At 45.2% G+C, this 21236-nt stretch overlaps 7 protein-coding genes across 7 annotated transcripts; 4 read left to right on the top strand and 3 right to left on the bottom strand.

The window, feature by feature from the left end:
* Positions 1 to 923: 923 nt before the first annotated feature.
* Positions 924 to 1337, bottom strand: SCP_1204110 (DNA replication complex GINS protein; the record flags this gene model as incomplete). Its single annotated transcript, XM_027763292.1, has 1 exon — positions 924 to 1337. One exon carries the CDS (start codon positions 1335 to 1337, stop codon positions 924 to 926), a length of 414 nt encoding a protein of 137 aa, XP_027619093.1.
* Positions 1338 to 2732: 1395 nt separating this feature from the next.
* On the top strand, positions 2733 to 3395 carry SCP_1204120 (hypothetical protein; the record flags this gene model as incomplete). The annotated part of the gene is made up of 1 exon (XM_027763293.1): positions 2733 to 3395. The coding sequence occupies one exon, from the start codon at positions 2733 to 2735 to the stop codon at positions 3393 to 3395; it is 663 nt and encodes a 220-aa protein (XP_027619094.1).
* Positions 3396 to 5414: 2019 nt separating this feature from the next.
* Positions 5415 to 5732, bottom strand: SCP_1204130 (hypothetical protein; the record flags this gene model as incomplete). Its single annotated transcript, XM_027763294.1, has 1 exon — positions 5415 to 5732. The coding sequence occupies one exon, from the start codon at positions 5730 to 5732 to the stop codon at positions 5415 to 5417; it is 318 nt and encodes a 105-aa protein (XP_027619095.1).
* Positions 5733 to 7014: 1282 nt separating this feature from the next.
* Positions 7015 to 7344, bottom strand: SCP_1204140 (hypothetical protein; the record flags this gene model as incomplete). Its single annotated transcript, XM_027763295.1, has 1 exon — positions 7015 to 7344. The coding sequence occupies one exon, from the start codon at positions 7342 to 7344 to the stop codon at positions 7015 to 7017; it is 330 nt and encodes a 109-aa protein (XP_027619096.1).
* Positions 7345 to 12801: 5457 nt separating this feature from the next.
* SCP_1204150 (putative AC9 transposase) lies at positions 12802 to 14510 on the top strand (the record flags this gene model as incomplete). The annotated part of the gene is made up of 8 exons (XM_027763296.1): positions 12802 to 12810; positions 12858 to 13064; positions 13128 to 13423; positions 13469 to 13499; positions 13552 to 13821; positions 14017 to 14110; positions 14163 to 14323; positions 14385 to 14510. 8 exons carry the CDS (start codon positions 12802 to 12804, stop codon positions 14508 to 14510), a joined length of 1194 nt encoding a protein of 397 aa, XP_027619097.1.
* A 39-nt stretch (positions 14511 to 14549) lies between these two features.
* SCP_1204160 (hypothetical protein) lies at positions 14550 to 14874 on the top strand (the record flags this gene model as incomplete). The annotated part of the gene is made up of 2 exons (XM_027763297.1): positions 14550 to 14577; positions 14639 to 14874. The coding sequence occupies 2 exons, from the start codon at positions 14550 to 14552 to the stop codon at positions 14872 to 14874; spliced, it is 264 nt and encodes an 87-aa protein (XP_027619098.1).
* Positions 14875 to 19019: 4145 nt separating this feature from the next.
* Positions 19020 to 19570, top strand: SCP_1204170 (hypothetical protein; the record flags this gene model as incomplete). The annotated part of the gene is made up of 4 exons (XM_027763298.1): positions 19020 to 19029; positions 19084 to 19208; positions 19258 to 19432; positions 19488 to 19570. 4 exons carry the CDS (start codon positions 19020 to 19022, stop codon positions 19568 to 19570), a joined length of 393 nt encoding a protein of 130 aa, XP_027619099.1.
* Positions 19571 to 21236: the final 1666 nt, after the last annotated feature.

Below are 21236 nucleotides of genomic sequence, written 5' to 3' on the forward strand. Positions count from 1 at the left end.
GCTGAGCTCTATGTCCGAGAGATTGTGCAATTGTATGAGATGCCCGAATCTATCATCTAGGACCGGGATTCGAAGTTCACATCGAAATTTTGACATGAACTGCATCAACTTCTGGGTGCAAAGTTGCTCATGTCGATGTCATTCCATTTGCAAACCGATGGGCTGTCTGAATGGACCATCCAATCGGTATCTCACATTTTACGGTCTATCGTGTCTCCCAATCAATTAGATTAGATAGAGAAGATTCTGATGGTTGAGTTTGCCTTGAACTCAGCCATGAGTGCGACAACAGGATTTGCCCCATTTCAACTCAATTATGGATACTTATTGTGAATTACGATGACTGAGGTATGAAGAAATTGTTCTAGTTGGACCCTGGGTGTGACAAGAAACTGTCACAAGAAGTTGTGAGAATGAAATTTCAATACAAAATTTGTATGGGACACCTAGGGTTAGGGTCCACTCTGGTAACAAAGTTACTTACTGCTCTGCTTACTTGTCTACAATTTGCACTCAGTCGGACTGTGAAATTTTTGTATTGAAAACTGGTGCGACTTGGCTAAACATTGCTCAATATAGCTGATAAGATCTTTATCTTATCTGTTCACTCTCACTACTTACTCTTCTTGCACTTTTCTTCACTTTATAGTCATCTGTTTATTCATTCAATGGCATCTCTGAGCAGCAAATTTAGTATACATTTTTATGAGAATAAAATAATATATATTCTCACTTTATCTTTTTTAGCTGCTTCTATATATCAAATTGACAGTGATGTTGAGATCTACCTTTGCTCTTCTAACTCTAAGGAACACATTATATTTGTCTGTTGTATAGTCATTAGTAGTTACAATTTCTGGTGTACAAAGGAATTATTCTTTGCAGGATGAGCCTTTCACCAACTTGACTATCATGCACTTTTTCTAGCAGTCACCAGAGGTTGGTGCATTATAGTTAGTGAAATGAGGGAAGCATGGGGGTCCACTGCTGCCATTGCCAGATGCATTCACGTTCTGCGATGCAGAAGCAGATGGCATAGAAAGCAGAAGGGGCAGCGCATCGCCGACGGACCAGTACAAATCCTTCAGCCTCTCCAGGTGGTGGTGGTGATATGCAAGCAGACACCGTTTATTGCACAAAATTGCTGTCTGGTAGAGGAGTACAGTGGACATTTTTAGATTGTTCGCTGCTGGGTCTTGGTCGGCAGCATTGAGGGTGGTCTGGAGAAGATCCTTGAGCTGGCGCTGCTCACAGAGGATGGAGCAGATGAGGATGTCGTTGTATTTGAGAAGGGTATCTGTGGCCATCGAGTGATGAGACTCTGTCAGCAGCTGCATGGCGACGTTACCATATTGAAGATGGGTCGAGTGGATGTGCACTCAAAACTCTCACCGCACGAGGTTGATTTTCTGTGATCATACGCAGCCTCACTCCTCACTCTCTGCACCGAGGCCTTTTAGCGATGAACATGTAAAGTGAGATAGCGATGCATGTTCAGAGATAGCAAAGCGTGCAGTAGACACGTGGTGATATAACAATTGGCACTGACATCTAATTTGAGTTGCATAAATTATACTACAAAGTCGAGCTGCAGTCAACTTGCCAAACCATATAGACCCACCAAACCACGGCTCAGGTTAGCGATATGGTAAAGGGTGTACATAGCCTGACCCGTACCCGTCACTGTCAGACCCGTCAAGTGAATACCGCATGCTAACCCTAACCCGTGTCCTTCCTTAACCTTTGATGGATCCCCACGAGCCTTGATGCGATATTTTGCTGATCTTGAAGACTTGGTGATGCGAGCACAGTTGGACGATGATGCAAAAATCCGAGTGGCCTGCAAGTACATCTCATTGGATGAGGTGGATCTTTGGATGGGTGTGACAGAGCGGGAGACATATGAGCAGTTCAAGACTGCAGTCATCACATTGTACCCGGGGGCGGAGGATGACCGTCACTACATGCAGTCTGACTTAACCCAGATTGTACGGGCAGCATGGACAAGAGGAGTGTCCAGTTGCGCAGAGGAGGGACAGTACTATCGGGATTTTACTCACATTGCATTGTTCTTATTGTCCAGGGGTCGACTATCGACCTATGAGCAGGACCGGCTGTACCTTGAGGGATTCGAAGCATCCCCCTTACATGCTATCAAAAATCGACTGGCGATTAAGGTTCCCGATCAGAATCCAGATGATCTGTATGCAATATCGGAAGTCCATTCCGCAGCGCAGCACGTTCTCAGTGGGAGTGAGAGTGCATCGAGCACTGTGGCAGTGTCAAATCCAAGTGCAGGGATGGTGAAGTTGGAAGGGAATGAGACAGATGTGATGCAGTTTCTAGCAAACGTGTTGCAGCAAGCGATGCGAACATTGGGAGGGGGACAGGTGCCAGTAATGCAGGTTAACATTCAGGCGGCGGTCGCACAAAACCCTCTTCCACAAGTGCTCCATGCCTGTAACTTCTGTCTAGCCATCGACCATTTCATGTGAAACTGTCCACGCATCGAGGATTACATCAGGGCATGGAAGATTAATTGTGATGCACTTAGTAGGATCATTCTCCCAAATGGGTGGTTCATTCCTTGTGACCTACCGAGATGTAGCATGGCAGAGCACATTGATGTGTGGCATGATATGTATCCTGGGAACCTTTTTGGTGATGGTCTGGGGCCGTCTGCAGTGCCTCCACCCAATGTTTCCAGGGATGGGCGTGACCAACCTCCGCATATGGTCACCCTATGGGAGATCACGAAGGAGGCACTTAACCCCAAGGAACCATCATCGGCATACATTGAGGAATGTGTTGATGACTCCGCGATGTCAGTGCTAGAAGCCAGCATGGCTCCGAAGAAAAAGACTGTTCAGTTCGATGACAACACCACAGAGAAATCTGCAAAGTGTCCTCCCAATGTTCCAGCCTCCCAGGTCCCCGCGTCAATTCTCAAGCCAATGTCGGATCCATTTGTAGTGCCAAGAGGAGGTGCGAAGGCATCTCTACCATCACTGGGAAATCGGGCTACGCAATACAGCTATAAGATGCCGGTTGAGGACAAGGTGAATGTGCAGGATATATTTGAGTGCATCCAAAATGAAGTTCGCATCTCGCTAACGCATCGGGAACTGATGGCATTGTGCCCAGAGATTCGCAAGCTCGAGAAGGAGGAGATCACTGTGAAGGGAGTGACGACGACGGGGAGCTTTGAGGCTGTGGATGGCAAGGAGGTTGCGAAGGCTCTCTTGGTGGACATGAGCGATGGCGGCGGGCCGCTCATAGTGGCCGACAATTCTCTTCCATTACGAGCAATTGATGCCCTGGTTGAAGGCAAGGAATCGGCGGAATGTATCCTTGACCAAGGCTCGCAGATCATTGCAATGCGATGGGACATCTGAGAATGCATCGGGTCGGTGCTGCAGTCTGAGAAAACACTCAACATGGAATCAGCTCAGCTGTGGTGCCCCAGATTGTAATACAATGCCCCCACAAGGGGTCCAAAGTGTTGTGTATAACGTGATCACCTTATAATTCCTTGTAATTCATTGTACTACAATTAACAATGGACAAAAAACAGTGTCCACAGCAGGAATTGAACCCAGAACCTTGCGGAGTTTTGACAATTTATTACAATGACTGATGTTTTAGACCACTGAGCCATATATCCTTGTAACATCACATATTACAATTAGATATAAGTGCTTCTTCTTATATTATATATAAATTAAAGTACCCCATATTAAGTCTTTAACTAAACAATAATACAAGTGGTTTGTATAATAGAGTTATAACTGTTTAAATTTGTAAACAGTGTATAGAACTTTTAAATTAACTTTAAAAAATTTAGAACTTTGTTATAAATATTCTGTGACTATACTATAACCTTCCACATATCCAACTTACTTTTAATAAGTCAGAGCTCTCTACAGTTATTTAACTAGTTTTAAACAGCTAATTTAAAAGTTTTATACACTATTTACAAATTTAAACGGTTATAACTCTATTATACAAACCACTTGCATCATTGTTTAGTTAAAGACTTAATATGGGGTACTTTAATTTATATATAATATAAGAAGAAGCACTTATATCTAATTGTAATATGTCACAGTACGGACTCGCTTGCTGGAATGCTTTTGGTGGCCACTCTTAGACCAGAACGTACGATGGTACATGGGCACATGTCACGAATGCCAGGTCCACCAGATGATGAAAGTGCACATTCCACCCAGGGTTGTGCTGCCTTCTGCACTCTTTCACAAGGCACACATGGACACGATGCTTATGCCGCGAGCAGGGGGGTACCAATATATCGTACAAGCACACTGCTCACTTACATCATATCCTGAATGATGAATGCTCCAACAGGAAAATGAGAGGACCCTTGGCTCATTCATCTTCGAAGAAATCCTTTATCGCTGGGGGGCAGTCGCGGAAATTGTCACTGATAATGGCTCCGCTTTTGTTCAGGCATTAGACTATTTGGCTCAGCAATACAAGATTCATTATATCTGAATATCCCCATACAATTCCCAGGCAAACGGGCTTGTGGAACACTGGCATCTGGATGTGCGAGAGGCTGCAATAAAAATGTGTCTGGGAGATGAGCGGAAATGGCCTACAGTCATGCCCGCAGTTTTCTGGGCAGAACGCGTCACGATTCAGCAATCCACAGGATACGCCCCATATTACATGGCACATGGAACCAAACCATTGTTCCCCTTTGACATTGCAGAAGTGACATATCTGGTTTCATATGAAGGTGCGCAGATGTCCTGGATTGAACTTTTGGCACACTGGGCTCATTGGCTCCAAAAGCAGGAAGAAGACTTGGAGGAAGTACGCGAGCATGTCATCAAAGTGAGATACAAGTCGATGGAACAGTTTGCGCAAGAGTTTCATGCAACGATAAAGTCTTACGACTTCAAGCCGGGCAATATAGTGCTAGTTCGAAATTTCCGAATTAATTTGGAGCTCAATCGTAAGATGAAGCCGCATTACTGGGGACCCATGGTAGTTGTTTGAAGGACCAAGGGCAGATTGTACATCCTTGCGAAACTGGACGATGTGGTGTCTCAGCTATGGTTTGCAGCTTTTCACGTCATTCCTTACAAGTACCGAACTCGGGCCAATCTCCGTTTCACCTCATTGTCTGACGCGGATGAGGTGGACACCTCCACAGGATTGGATGATGAGGCCTAACACCAGCATGTATCCATTTCAGTTTATTTTCTCCAATGCTTGTTTAATTGACTATGAGACTCCTTTTGAGAACACTCCATTTCGACACAGTGAATATTGTACAAGTTATAACCACAGGAGCGAGTTTTGCAGAACACAACAAAGATATCGTACACTACTGTGAAATGTCAGCCAATGCATTTCCAAGGCCTCAGATCTCCTTCGCCTTACTGCCTCTAATCCTGCCCGTCGAAATCGAGCCCTTCATCCCCACCACTGCGGGAACCCACACTGAGGTCGAAGGCACCTGTTGAGATGCTATGCACGACCTTATCTTCCTCCTCGGAGGGAAAATCTTCATCCGAACCCTTCAGCTCTCTGGCGCATTCCTCCAGCTCCCTGATGTATTCCTCCAACTTGGCCAAACTCTGAGTCAGCTTGTGCTGATTAGACGGGATCGTATTGACATGAGTGGCGTACACCTCCAACTGGATGGCAAACACGGCGGGGTCGCTCCCAAGGGCACTCATGATGATATCCAGCTGGGAGTGCATAACATGCTGGCTATCCTCAAGTGCCCGTGTGTGCTGCCAGCTATGATGAAGTGTGGCTTCCAGCGTTGCGATCTGCTTGCTCAGTTACATGGACCGGAAGCTCGCAGGGAGAATATCAGCAAAGTGCGAGTGAAAAGCCTGCAGCTGTGATTCCCACTTTTGTATAACAATAGCCCAGGTAACTGGGCAAGGTGTTGTTCACTACTCACCAGTTATTGTCAATTGTCAAAGTTATTGTTAACAACAGTCTGAGAGGATTGTAATACAATAACAACTTGTACAAAACAACTTGCACTCAGACATAAGCACATGCCGCACACATAATCTACCAACTGCTCCATTGGGCCATGTATTTTTATCAGCCTCAATTTTATATAAGGCTACTGCCTTCTCTAATACACATATTAGAATCTTTTGTAATATCTACTATATGCTGATGTTACTGTTGCTTCTAACAGTGATTGATGTCTCTGTTAATAAGTTTTTGACTAAGCATTTCCTTTTTAGTTGAGTAAATATTCAAATAAGATTAAAATTGTAATATCAAAATTTGTAGATGTAATAAAGCTATTAGAGGGGTGAAATAAATAGAAAAATGTAAGCAAATATCTATTAGAAGCAACAGTAACAACAGGATATAGTAGATATTACAAAAGATTCTAATAGGTGTATTAGAGAAGGCAGTAGCCTTATATAAAATTGAGGCTGATAAAAATACATGGCCCAATGGAGCAGTTGGTAGATTATGTGTGCGGCATGTGCTTATGTCTGAGTGCAAGTTGTTTTGTACAAGTTGTTATTGTATTACAATCCTCTCAGACTGTTGTTAACAATAACTTTGACAATTGACAATAACTGGTGAGTAGTGAACAATTCTTCCCCCAGGTAACTGGGGTATTGTTATATAATAATGGCCACCACTGGTGAAGCCTGAGGGCAAGGCAGATTGTTGAGAGATATGGCTGGGACCATCGAACTGCCATGGCTACCTTGGGACCCACTGTGCTCAATTGGGGATGATGCAATGTGAAGGGACCATGCAGAAGCCTGCCAACTGAGGGAACAATCAGATGGGTGCCTGGAAAGTGCAGCTGTGATGCGAGGAGAGGGGCGGGCATATGGCTCATCCATCAAATTTGCGGTGATGGATTGCGAGCATGAGGGCACACTTATCTGAAGTGGTGAAGGAGGCATGGCTGATGCTGCAGCATGGATTGTTGGCAGGTCATCGATCATCATGGGATCCGGCTGCGGGGAGGCGGCGTGATGCTTCACCGGACGCTCATCTCCTGCGATTGATCTGATCAATAGTGGAGATGGTTGGCGACTCTGCAAGGATGGTGCACCAGAAACTGTAATGACGTTTGGGAGTGTACTGAATGCTGGACGCACGATTGATCGGATGAGCACCGCCCATCTCGAGGTTCAAAGTAGGTAGCATGGTGTGTGGAGTGGATCCCATAAATGCAGGTTGAGGAATAGGCGACATGACAGTGGGCTTACTGTGTGCATCCAAAGTTGGAACCTTGGCACCAGATGGGAGGGACAGTTGCAGGCAGTTCTTAGCCTTCCCCTCTTTCTTCGAGATTGATGAGGCCGGAGCAGGCGCCATGAGAGAATCATATGCCACCAACGCATCCTGAATATTGGTGCGTCCCTCCAGAGCGAGGGGGACTTTCGATCCCTTAGTGATTAAATAAGCATGCATAGTCCTCGCACGCTCCTGCAATTTCGGAACAGCACCACGGTTAGTCCTGGATGGTCAAGTAGCAATAGGGCACGATGCATGATACGATCTTTCAGATCCTCAGCCCATCCGTGATCCCGCATGCATAGGACCTTTATCTCAGTCACTAGGCCGAAAATGAAGACCACGTAGTCCTTCAGTTGGAGATCAGGATATTCAGACAACATGATGCAAAGGGAGGAGAGTGTGAGATATGGGTAAAGAGATGAAAAGAAACACAATGCGCGGAAGTTCCCAGGAGGCCAGAAGCTATACGGGCACATGCACGCACCCCGAAGTGCACACCTGCACCCTTCGTGTGCCTTCTGGAGCATACTCACAATTTCAGCGAATGTGGAGCTGTGACAATATAACTACAGCTCGATCGCGGAGTGTAATACTAGTACAGTAAAAGACCATGAAGGAAACGTTTCCGCTCAGACCTCCGCATCCCTGTCATCATCCTCAGCTTCACCCACGAGCGCGCTATTTACATCGGAGTCATGTTTCTCCACACCCAAAGTGGGGATCATCACTCCAGCCTGATGCAGCACATTTGCGATAGTGATAACGTCCACGGTGACCCGACCCTGCCTTTGATGAATGAAATAGAGTGCAGTCTCGAAGCCATTGACACAAATGGTGAGGTTGTCAGCACCACCAGCAGAGTGGGAGCATCACGAAGCTTGTTGAGGAGAGCAGTCGCCTTGTTGTTGTCGCATATGAGTCGGTCCTGTTCTTCTTCCAGGCTTGTAATACGAGCCTCCAGGTCCTGCATGAGCCCTTTCTGTGACTCACGAGCAAGCGCATCACAGTGATGGCAAGGCATAGGGGGCACATCGATGTAGGGGCCATGGCCAATGATGGGAGCTGCACCTGTAGCAGAGGAAGACTCCGCAACACCAGTGAGAAACTGAGCACGGAGGTGGACATGGGAAAAATGTCTTCATTGGGCTGCATCGCTTCCATTTCTGTGGTAAAGGTGTTTGTACTGGTAACCCATGAGTGGCACACAGCATCTCCAAGAAGGCCTCATAGGCTGGCAGATGAACCCACATACAGGAATGGCTAGCATAATGGCATAGCATTGCAGTCGCAACAGAGTAGCATTGCTCGATGTCCGGAGGGGCATCGGTGCTACAAACATGCTAGTCAGTAACTCTCCACCACTGCTGCTCCTGGACACATTCCCACCATTTGCTGGTTGGTTGACGCTCTTGCTGACCCACAACCTCCATCCGAGAGTGTCACCGAGTGCACATTCACAGCGTCTGATCTCGTGAGGGGATGGCAACCTCATAAGTCAAACTTATACTCACCACTTCCAAGGATTCGCAGCATGCATTCATGATCTTGCCGCTGGCGGTTTATCGATCGACGATCCAACAACTGACTCGGTGGCTATAACTAAATGAGTGCAAAGCTTGAGGGGCGCGCAAATGTTACTCACTGAGCCATTTCTTTCTGCACAGCAGCAGATGCATGAAGTGTTGCAGAATCGTCTCACAGGCTGCACCTCTCTTAACAAACATTCAGTCACTCCATCTGTCACTTCAGGGTACCCTTTATCCCTAGCTCTTAGCAACAAGATCTTCTATAGTATGTCATAGCTAAGAGCCTCTTAAGTGTCAGACTGACCATGGTACCTATTATGTCCCAGGGCATTCTGTAGGATTGCCCAGGGCATAGATAGAGTAGTGGCTGGGCATATGGGATGATTATTATGTGGGATATCCTACTAGGCTAGAACATTAATTGTTTATCCCAGAATTACTGGTTGTCCCATGGTGTCAGGGGTACATAAATATGTCCCACTGTAGCAAAATATGTATTTTAGGCTGTTGTATATTTGTTGTTTCATCTTTTCATCTACTGCCATACTATTTAAACTGTAATTACGTAGTGCAGTAAATCAGTGTTTTATTAACACTTTATATAAAAATGGAACATTTCATTTTAAGGATATCCCATTTTTAGGACATCCCAAAATGTGATTTATTTGTATGCTGACAGCTATTCAGGCTATTATTTGTCTGAATATATCTGTTAGACTACTATAATTACCTAAAGACCTATACTAGTTATTGCATTATTAAGATTGGAGAGTAACAGGTTCTTAGATGGGATATCCCATCCTATAGCATAATGTCCCAGAGTATAAGAAGTCATTGGGTGAATGTGTTTGTGAATGCAACTTTACTGCAATCTTAGGTCAAATGTCTTCCTTGCTTTGTTCAGGTACATTCTATAGTAGCAGACTTGATTAAAGTGTCTCTTATTTGCTAGTGTATAAGTAGACTGAGTTACTGTGTTTCTTCTGGCTATTAATGAAAGTTATAGAATATTCATGTTAGATGCAATATACTAAAGGTGACATCACATTAATTTGAACATTGCATCAGAAAAGGTATAATTACATTTGAAACACGAGAATAAGAACTGTTATTTGGCCTGTTATAGTTGTTATTTGATCTGATAAACATGTTATACATACCACTCACAGTAATTAGTATTATAACACTGCAGGTGAATATAAAACTTAGTATGGGATATCCCACTATTTGTGGATCTTTCATCTCGTTTAAAGTATCAGTAAAGCACTGGTTTACTGTACTATGTAATTAAGGTTTATACAGTGTGGCAGTAGATGAAAATATGAAACAACAAATATACAACAGCCTAAAATACATATTTTGCTACAGTGGGACATCCTTATATACCCCTGACACCATGGGACAACCAGTAATTCTGAGATAAACAATTAATGTCCTAGCCTAGTAGGATATCCCACATAATAATCATCCCATATGCCCAGCCACTACTCTATCTATGCCCTGAGCAATCCTACAGAATGCCCTGGGACATAATAGGTACCATGGTCAGTCTGACACTTAAGAGGCTCTTAGCTATGACATACTATAGAAGATCTTGTTGCTAAGAGCTAGGGATAAAGGGTATCCTGAAGTGCATCTGTCCACAATCCTTAATTCATCACTTACTCGCTCTTTTTTTTTTGCTATTTACAACCTCGCTGATTTATCTATCCAAGAAGCTACCCACAACGTGCTTACTCCCTGTCCCTCCACTTTCACCTAAATCCTTGCTCGAAGCCATCTACCTCATACCAATCCTCTCTCACAATGCCCGCTATGCCAATGACCCCCAAGAAGGTGCTAAGCATCATGCACAACATCCCCCACTGGGGCTACCATGGAGTAGTGGCACCACGGCCTCGTAGGGCTCGTTCCGCTTGGAAGCTTGGCTTTTGCCTTTCATCTAGCCACAGGTTCGAGTCCCTTTGGTCCCACCTCAGAGAAAACAATTTAGACACTGTGGAACCCTTCAGCCGCTCTGATTGCAAATCGTGCCGCCCTCTGTGCCGGCGGCCAGGTCTCTGGAATCCAGAGTACTGCCGAGTATCCACCTGTCAATCCGTTTCATTATAATCGGCCGGCAACATGAATTTAACGCCCTGGCATCTGTCAGCGCTTTGTGACTCTCTCCTGAGCACGTGTGAGAAGCATGGCATGGGAGAAAAATCTCCGGTTGGGACCTGGGGAAGGGGTACATCGTGCAAGGACTCTGTGACATGGGGGGATTCAGTCCGGCCAGTCCGGATCTGGGAGGAAAGTCGGAGGAAATGGATTTGGACATTGACTTAGAGATTGCCGGTTATTCAGCATCACACACAGGCTGCCGTTCTGCATGATTACTTACTCATCACTTACAAACCCTCGCTGTAAGGCATATGTCTGAGATCGACCAACCCGACAGATTAGGAATATGACAGATTAGAACCTGTTTGTATATAGTCTACCATAAGGCTACGCCTTCGAGGACTATAAACAAGGAATGAAAAAAAAAAAAAAAAAACATCCCTCACTGAATGAAGAGCGAACTGCTTCAATTACGTGCCCTGGAGAAAGAGAAAACTCATCCCACAATCTCGCACCCACACCCCCCATGCACCTCGACCCCTCCGCCCCTCTCCAGTTTTCTGGACATGCAGGACAGTTGCGGTGACAGCACAGACTGCTGGGCCCCACGGCATGGGTTGATTGTGATCAAGGTATGGGTGCCGTCCATGGACAACATCTGGGCATTCCACGTGCCCCAGGCGGAATTGCTCGCCTCATTTCGCTCATGGATCACAGAGAAGGTTGGGTTTGCAGTGGGCCTGGAGTAGTGCAGAGCAGGGGTTATCAAAACCCGTAAGGGTAATGGGTAAGGGTATCCACGGGTATGGGTAGGGGTACCGATGCTTCAACCTGAGGGATCCGCAAGGGACCCGTGCCTCAGAACACAGCCACATATGTTCTAAATAGGTACATATTCACATGGCTCTCAAAACCTTATTGCTTGTACTAGATACTACAAAAAAATCACATAAAAGGACTCAAATACCCGAAGCCATGGTATCCATCACTTCCATGCCAAAACGTCACACAACAACATCAAAGAAGGGCCCGAAGGCGAAGAAGGCGCATATTACGTCAAGCGACCCTGAGGCATCAGATGTGCCATGCGATCATCGGGTGCACATTGAAGAGTGCCAGATGAGGATGATGTAGTGATAAGCCAGGGCGATGACTCAGATGATATCATCATCGTGGAAAACCAGCACGCTGCAAAACCAAACTGTTCAAAGTTGAGGCGAGCAAAGGCTGTGGAGAGAAAGAAGAATGAGACACCTGCCGAAGAGCTAGGTCAGTGAGATACAATGAGATCAGTATGATGCCTTACTCACATTGCAGAGCATGTGCGCCAGGACTGGAAGTCCATCGCATATGCCTTTTTCAAGCTGGAGGTCACAATCGAGGTTGATGTAATGGGGAAGCACATCCACATGTTCCACTGCGTGAATCGCGGGTGCAGAACGAAGATCTCAAGGTGGCTTGATAATGGGAACAAGGGTTCCACGGGTAATATGAGGAAACATATCAAGGCCTGTTGGGAAGAGGAAGCATTGGCCGCCACAGATGAAATGAAAAATGTGGATGATGTGTGCCCTGCAGTGGAAAAATTTGCACGGTCTGGCTCTATAATGGCATCATTCACACGCAAAGGGAAAGGGAAAGTCACATACTCGACATGGCAACACAGCCGGCAGGAGTGCAGGTATTCATGCATCTTCTGTCATATGAGACATGCTGATGATAAGATGCCAGGGCAGAGATCGTCTGCTGGGTCTCAGAAAGCCTGTGCCCATTTGTGATCATCGAGGATCGCGCGTTCCAGAGTTTGATGAAGATGGGGTGCCCAGAGTTCTGAATACCTTCCTGATGGACAGTGACATGCGATGTTCACAACGTGTTTGCATGCTGTCGTGCCCAAGTGGCCAAGATGCTTCAGGTGAGCAAGAGCATCAGTGCAGATGAAAGATATTGACTTACTTGCAGGAGTTCGATGGTGAACTGAATTTTGCCACTGATGCGTGGACGTTGCCAAACAATAAGGCCATCATGCTGTTCATGGTGCACCTGCACCACAAGGGTGTGCCCCTGCGTATGGTTCTCAATGTCGTGGAGGTGGCAGAGTCCCATAGCAGTGTTAACTTGGCTGTCACATTTGCGAAGATGACGGAGGATTTCAATATCACTATGAAGGTATGTTCATCAGCGAAAACTCATATAATATCATCGAGGGTAAATGACTCACCTGGGGGTTAGTTGCTTGGAGTGACAGCCGACAATGCCACATCGAACGACATTATGATTGATGAGCTTGTGAAGCTCATTGATTCATTCAAAGGCCAGGCAAACAGGTCGCACTGCTTCGACCACATTATAAACCTTGTCGCGAAGACGCTGTTGCGCCAGTTTGATGTGGTGCCCAGGAAGGCCACAGCCACTCTTGATGAAGCTGAAAAAGTGCTGCTCGAGCTTGCCAAAGACTTGGAAGTGGATGTCAATGAAGAAGATGCGGGCGAAGAAGATGCCAATGATCTGGATGGATGGCAGGATGAGTGAGAGGGACTCTCCGCTGAGGAGCATGCCAAGCTGGACGAAAGTGTCCACCCTGTGAAGCTCGTGCTCATCAAGGTTAGTTAAGAGTCAGTATCTGCATATGCACCCTTTGAGTCGCATTGTGTAGCTGCGGAAGATCGCGAATGCCATCATACACTCATCGACCAAGCTGTTGCCAGCTTGGTTGAAGGTGCTCGCCGAGTTGGACCTGCCGGAAAGGAATATGCCACGAGATGCTGCCACGCGATGGAATTACACCTTCAGGATGTTGCAATTCATGCTAGAGTACCGGAAGGCAATCAACGAGATGACGAAGGACAGGTCCAGGGAGTTGTGCAAGTATGAGCTGAGTGACGAGGAGTGGCGGATCACTGAGCAGCTGCATGACGTTCTCAAGGTGAGTCACATATGACTATCAACATTGTTCCCGCCACGACTCACCTCCTCATGCCTACCATGACTCCTCCTCACCCCCACCTGCAGGTCTTCAACGATGCTACATAGTGACACTCCCAGCTTGCCCATGATCATCCCGGCCATGGACATCATCGATGAGCACCTCACGGATGAATCCCTTGAGGAGCGGTACCAGCCATGCATTCGCGCTGCAATTGGCCTCACGAAGAAGACACTGAACTGTTACTACAGCAAGACGGACCACTCGAGCGTGTATCGTATTGCGATGGGTAAGTACATTTCTTACACTTGCTTTGGGTACTAACTATATTTTATTTACAGTCCTCCATCCCACTCACAAGCTCGACTACTTCAAGCATGCTGGGTGGGAGCAGCAGTGGATCGACATGGCAGAGGAACTCGTTCGTGACGAGTTCAAATACACATATGCCCATGGTGGACCAGATGCCACCTCCAATGATGCGCATGAGCCAGTTCTCAAGGTAAGTGCTCGTGCTGTTGTCCTGCACCGATCACTGACAAACTTTTCATGCCTGTACTCAGAATCCGTCGGTGAACATGTTCGACAACTTGCTCAAGCGCCACGCCCCCGATGCTCAACCTGATTATGATAAAATCATGCGCTACCTTGCCATGCTGACAGAGGACATTGATGATGCCCTGGGTTGATTGTATGCCCATCGTAAGGAGTACCCACGTCTCTCAAGGATGGTGATGAGCTACCTGACCATTTCTGGTAAGTACATTCTACCCTGAATGTATCTATCTGACTAAGTGACCCGGATGCGGCTCTGCAGCGACATCCGTGGATGTCGAACGCTTATTTAGCAAAGGCCGACTTCTCCTGCCTCACATCTGCAATGGCTTGTCTGCGCAGTCAATTCGCGCGCTCCTCTGTCTTGGGGAGTGGAGCCGGCTCGGGTTTGTGCAAGTTGCTGACATATTGGCTGTCACGTTGGGGCTGGAGGGCAAGGGTGAGGATGATGGCCTCTTTGATGGTTGGGATGCTATCATCCTGCCTGAGTTGGAGTAGTGTATACCTCTGTACTATCTCTACAAATCTGCATAACCCGCGTGTATACCCATCAAGGGTACATAACCTGTGAGAACCTGTGTGACACTCATACTCTTTAACATGGGTACCATACCCCCATGGGTACGGGTAGGGGTATGCTTTAGGACACCCAGGGGTTTACCTGTGCTCTGCACTAGCCTGGAGGGGAAGAATGCGCGGATGCATGTGCACGTGCTCAAGGAGGAGGGTACATTCAGGACGTGGGTCAGGGGGCGTGTGAGGAGTGGGAGGAACCATCTGTTGATGGTGCATAGGGCTTGATGTGCACAGAGATACACATTGTGGTGAGTTATGCCATTCTCCGCTCTTTCGTATTAATACTGTGGCTTGTCCCTGTCTTTTTTTGCGCAAGCTCTCCAGCTTTATCTGTGCATGTTTTGACCACCGGAGAATTAATAATTTGCAAAGTAATAAGTGAGAAATAGCACAGAAAATTTGCACGAGATACCCACTGTGAGCATCTATACTTCCTATATCTCCTCCAAAAATCCTTGCATGATAAGATGCTCCACGTCTGACCTGCAGACTGAAAATGTGTGGCCTGGGCGAAAGTCGATTGCACCTTGTTTGGTGTGGACACCACAGTCGCGGACGATGTGCACCAAGATATGGAGGTCCTTCAGGGGATGCGTGATTGGAGCGAGCAGATCGATGTCTTCAGCCTGCATGTCCACTGCAAAGACCACGGTGCAGAGAGTGAGAAGGAAGGCCATGTGTGATTGCAGGAGATCAACTTCGTGCAGCGAGAGTTTCAAGTGCACGTCCACTGGAGATTCACTGTTGCCACCACTGGATGAATTCACGTTCTGTGATGCAGAAGCAGATGGCATGGAAAGCAGAAGGGGCAGTGCACCACTGACAGACCAGTATAAATCCTTCAGCCTCTCGGGGCGGTGGTGGTAATATGCACAGTGATGTCAGTTATGGGTGATAATAAATTGTGCCAGTTAATAGCATGAGAGGATAAGCAGGCTCCTAAGTTAGCAAAGGATAATCTTTGAATGTCTGAAGATAATCTTTGAGATAATTCTAAGGATTATCTGAGTCTAAAAGAGATGTTTTTGAGTTGTCATCAGCCAGAATTGAACCCTCAACCTTAAGGGGTGGTCACATGATTATGTGACAGCAGACACTTTAGCCACTACACCATATGTGCTTGCAAGCTTACACTCATATGTGATATATATAAGAGATTTTGTTAAAGGGACTTGGGCAAATTCTTTCTATATGAGCATAACTAAATAAAACTCAAGACAAAGAATGTCATTGTGGCATTTCATACAGTCTATACTCTTGTTTATATTACAATACCTATATATTAATTTGCATATGTTCTAAACTACTGTTCACCTTATGGATACTGTTCAAGATTCATTCTCTGAACTTGAAATTGATAATCACAGTGTTTTTGTTAAAGATGAGATAACAATGTGATTGTATTATAAAGCATGTACTAAAGATGTGTTCCACTTAGTTATGCCCATGTAGACAGAATTTGCCTAAGTCCCTTTAGCAAAATCTCTCATGTATATTACATATGAGTGTAAGCTTACAAGCACATATGGTGTAGTGGCTAAAGTGTCTGCTGTCACATAATCATGTGACCACCCCTTAAGGTTGAGGGTTCAATCCTGGCTGATGACAACTCAAAAAAATCTCTTTTAGACTCAGATAATCCTTAGGATTATCTCAAAGATAATCTTGAGATAATCCTCCAGTTTAAAAGCTTGCCGATAAGATAATCCTGGAAGAGGTCTGCTAAGTAAGGAGCCTGCTGATCTTAAAGGTCTGTTAATTAACAGTATATATTATCTTCCATAAATGACAATGATGATATGCAAGCAGACACTGTTTGTTGTGCAAAACTGCTGTCTGGTAGAGGAGTACGGTGGACATTTTTGGATTGTTCACCACCAGGTCTTGGTCAGCAGTATTGAGGGTGGCCTGGAGAAGCTGGCGCTGCTCACAGAGGATGGAGTGGATGAGGACTTCATTGTATTTGAGAAGGGTATCTGTGGCCATTGAGCGACGAGATTCTGTCAGCAGCTGCATGGCAAAGTCGCCATATTGAAGATGGGTCGAGCTCATCGTGGGGACGATGAACACAGTGGCGCACCACCGCGCGATTGTGACAGCTTCAGTTAGTGACATACTGTGACTGTATGCACCTCTCTGCATGACAACCGTGTCCGCTAACTCTTCCACTTGTCTACAGAACTGAGAGAAGAAATTTCTCGGGTCACCATTTGGGCAGGAATCTTGCTCGGATTCCTGACCAACCTTCTAGTAGGATTAAAAGCAGTGGAATCGACCTCTCATTTCCAAACTACACTGTTTGGACTGATTTTTCCATGACTTTGGAGAGCCTATACTCTCCAGACCTCAATCACTTTTTTCTCTGGCTTTTCTTGCAAACATCAGCACCGTGGAAAGACCTTCATGTGAGGTAAAGGTGAGGGCATGTGATGATCCCTGTGTAGTGGCCTGAACGTCCGGAAGTCATTGTCGATGCTCACAGGTGCATGGGAGTTCAATATATAACCCATGATGCTCAGAGCATAAACAGGGTATCTTCGCCCTCTTTGCAACAGTCATGTCATTTATACATGTCGGATGGTTTATGCTGTGGGGCACGGGCAGGCGAGCATTTTTGCGGAGTGTGTATCTCTGCTCGCTTCTCCTAATTGACAAGTGGATTCAAACTCGCCATGTATTCTCACACCTGCTAAACCTTGACTCTGCGAGCTCGGACAAGAAGTCAGCTGCGCACGGGGATGCTGCTCCGAAGTACACCTCCTACCAGGAGGTTCAGAAGCATAACATGCTTAGAAGTTGTTGGGTCATTCTCGAGGGCCAGGTCTACGATGACACCTCAGTGCTTAAATGGCATCCAGCAGGTCTGACAGTAATTTTGAAGAACTTGGGCTCGTGAACGACGATGCTGAAGCAATGCTGGAATTTCGGCCATGTTTCCGGCCGCGGGTTCCTGCCCAAGACAGTGGTTGTCGCATCGTGTCAACACATTCTTGAGGCCTTGTAAGTATGCCTTGGTAAAATATGTACTCATACCACAGTCCTGTAGGCTGTCGGTAATGAGTCCTCTACACTAATCCGTCACTACATCCCGATCGCAGACTTGACACGACTGCCCTCACTTTCACATCTACAATGTGTAGGCTTGACTCCGACCTCTTGCGATGCTGTTCAAGATGACATCATGAGAAACACAGTTTTTCCGGAGCCTGTTAGTGTGATTGCGAGGACATCAGCTCCATTTAGTGCCTTGCAGACACCTTCGAGCTGATAATCGTGAGGGTCACAGTGTACAGATTTGGCCAGGATTTGATGGCACAAGAGCTGACCTTCAGGTGATCTGAATTCAAAAGAATGTGGCCCAATATAATGTAGAATCAATTACTACATTACGAGGATGGTAGCTGAGTGAACACTTACAATGAAACTACGCGATGAGGATGATGCCCTCAGGCTGAAGGCGACGTGTCGCGTTCTACAAGATCCACTCCATGCGTTTCAGAGATCAACATGCTTATGTAACTCCAAAATGGCGAGCGACGGTGTTTACCCCTCAAATGAAAGCAGACTAGCATTGAGGCCAGGTAGGTAGGTAGGTAGGTAGGTAGGTAGGTAGATTACTGGCATTGGTCCCATTCAGGAACACCGAGTTGTCACACCTAGATCTCTGCTATGTACCCGTGCACAGTACACTACAGAAATCTAGGATACAACACATCCAGGACAGAAATTACTCCAATCAATGCGTACTCATCTACACAGCTTCCAGTGCATCAAAGTTGATTTGAGGGCAAGGGAAAACCCAGTGGGAAAAACCCCGAACTCAGGGAGCTGCTTCAACAAGAGCACTGTCCCACGAAATCTATTAAGGATGCATGAGACTAAGTAGGCTCTCGATCCATTCCATGCGCACCATGCCCAAAGATATGACTAACAGCTCCTGTCATGGGCCAGTGCTGATACGCATCTAGGTGAGCCATATCCTCACTATTTAACTTCGTGTGCTAACATCTCATTTTTCAGAAACTCCTTCATCGTCATGGCATGTGTGCGGTTCCGAGTGAGTCACGATGACTCGAAGTATGTCACTTCTGTTTCTTATTTGTCACATGTGCTAACATATTGTGTTTACAGAAATACAGAAATTGTCCTCCTCTCGCCTGTTATCAGACGCATCCATGCAAGAGCACTCGAGTACGGGGATTGCATTGATGAAGAACTTCAAAATGGCGGCCAAAACTTCATGTCTAGGCCTACAGGTATGTTCTAATTGTTCTTTATTCTTTGTACTGACTTCTTAGCTTCTAGATCTGTTGTGTACAAGGATCGTGGGCACATTATGGGGGGCTGTTCTTTAAAATTACACATGCCGATCTTCAAAATCTCGATGCGGCTGCCTCATTGGGTCTGGATCACTACACGGCGGCCGTCAGACAATCTGCGGGGATAAAGGTATACTGTGAAGATAAATTCGGGGCTTTAGGTACGTGATTATGTCTTCTGACTTGTCTCTTGAGCTCTGACATTTTTCTTTGAAGTCTTTCTTGCCTTCTGCTTACTTGTTGGTGTACTCATTCGCGGTGGGGGCAAGAGCAAATATACACAGGATTATCAACTTTGAAAATCAACATGACAGGCACTCGTCATCAGCATTTGCAGGCACCCAGACTCGAGCAGCCAGCTCTCCCAGTAGAATCTCACCCAACATCGGTCTGGCATCAAGCTGACAAGCTGAAAATGTGGGGACATCACCACAGTCGAAAGATTTACTGACTCCATATATATACTTATCACATCGTTTGTATATGTAATAATTAGCCAAACCCTATGGACATAGATATCACATCTTTGTCAGTTATGAAAGATAATCTTTTCCATCAATAAGTAGCAAATTTTCATGAGAATTGCTACTTTTAAGTAGACTTATTTGTAGGTGCATAGATTAACTCAGGATAATCTTTCAGATAATCTTAGGATAATCTTAATATAATCTGAAGATTAGCAATAAAATACAATTTTAACTTTGACACCAGCCAGGATTGAACTCTGGACCTCAGGTTGATTTTATAGAATATAATTCTAAGTGACACTTTAGACCACTTGACCATTAGGCCATACATCACAACTATTTTCTCTTAAATTAGACATCTTTTTTTTGGAAAAGACTTAGCCAAATTCTGTTTATTAGAAGAGAGTAAGTAAAAGACATTTGACTTTTATCATAGAAAGACAAGACTTATAGACAAACATTACTCTGAGTCTTATAGTCTTTTCTAATGCTTGCAGCCTTCATATAATGTAGTATAATATGTAATTAATAGAATATAAGTTTCTACAGTTACTTCAGTAAAACAGAACTTTGCTATACAATTGGAAGATAGCTATAGAAATCTTGTATATATAAGTGCTCAGTCTATAATATAATAGACTCTAGAGTATAAGCCTAAAATGAACAAATAAAATACTGTCTCTCAATAACTTGTTATGTATTATAGATGGCTACATTAGGATACTCTATAGTACTGCATGATAGTTTACAAAAACTGTAAGCTGTAGGACAAGACTATGATAAGATGCAGAGTACTATTTGTCTATAAGTGTTGTCTATCTATGATAAAAGTCAAGTGTCTTTTACTTACTCTCTTCTAATAAACAGAATTTGGCTAAGTCTTTTCCAAAAAAAAGATGTCTAATTTAAGAGAAAATAGTTGTGATGTATGGCCTAATGGTCAAGTGGTCTAAAGTGTCACTTAGAATTATATTCTATAAAATCAACCTGAGGTCCAGAGTTCAATCCTGGCTGGTGTCAAAGTTAAAATTGTATTTTATTGCTAATCTTCAAATTATCCTCAGATTATCTGGAAGATTATATTAAGATTATCCTGAGTTAATCTATGCACCTACAAATAAGTCTACTTAAAAGTAGCAATTCTCATGAAAATTTGCTACTTATTGATGGAAAAGGTTATCTTTCATAACTGACATCACTGGATATCATGACATGAATATCCGAACTTTGCACGTCGTTTGTCCCGACAGTCCCCTTTCAACCCTCAAAAGACCCAAAGAATTACAACATGACCTTTCCCTTGTAGCAGTACTTCTCAAAGCGTGCTTCGCACGTGTCCATCCGCTTGTAAACCCGACGGGTCCGTATGTGCTCCATGACTGCACACTTGACGCACATCCTTCGCTCCACATTCATGTCGCTTAGGTTGGTGTTGTTTGCACCCCTGTAGCCACGCAATGAGAGCTGATAACCACGCTTGAAGACCTCGCTCATATTC

This window comes from Sparassis crispa (assembly GCF_003851025.1).
Source record: "Sparassis crispa DNA, contig_000010F, whole genome shotgun sequence".
Classification (NCBI taxonomy): domain Eukaryota; kingdom Fungi; phylum Basidiomycota; class Agaricomycetes; order Polyporales; family Sparassidaceae; genus Sparassis; species Sparassis crispa.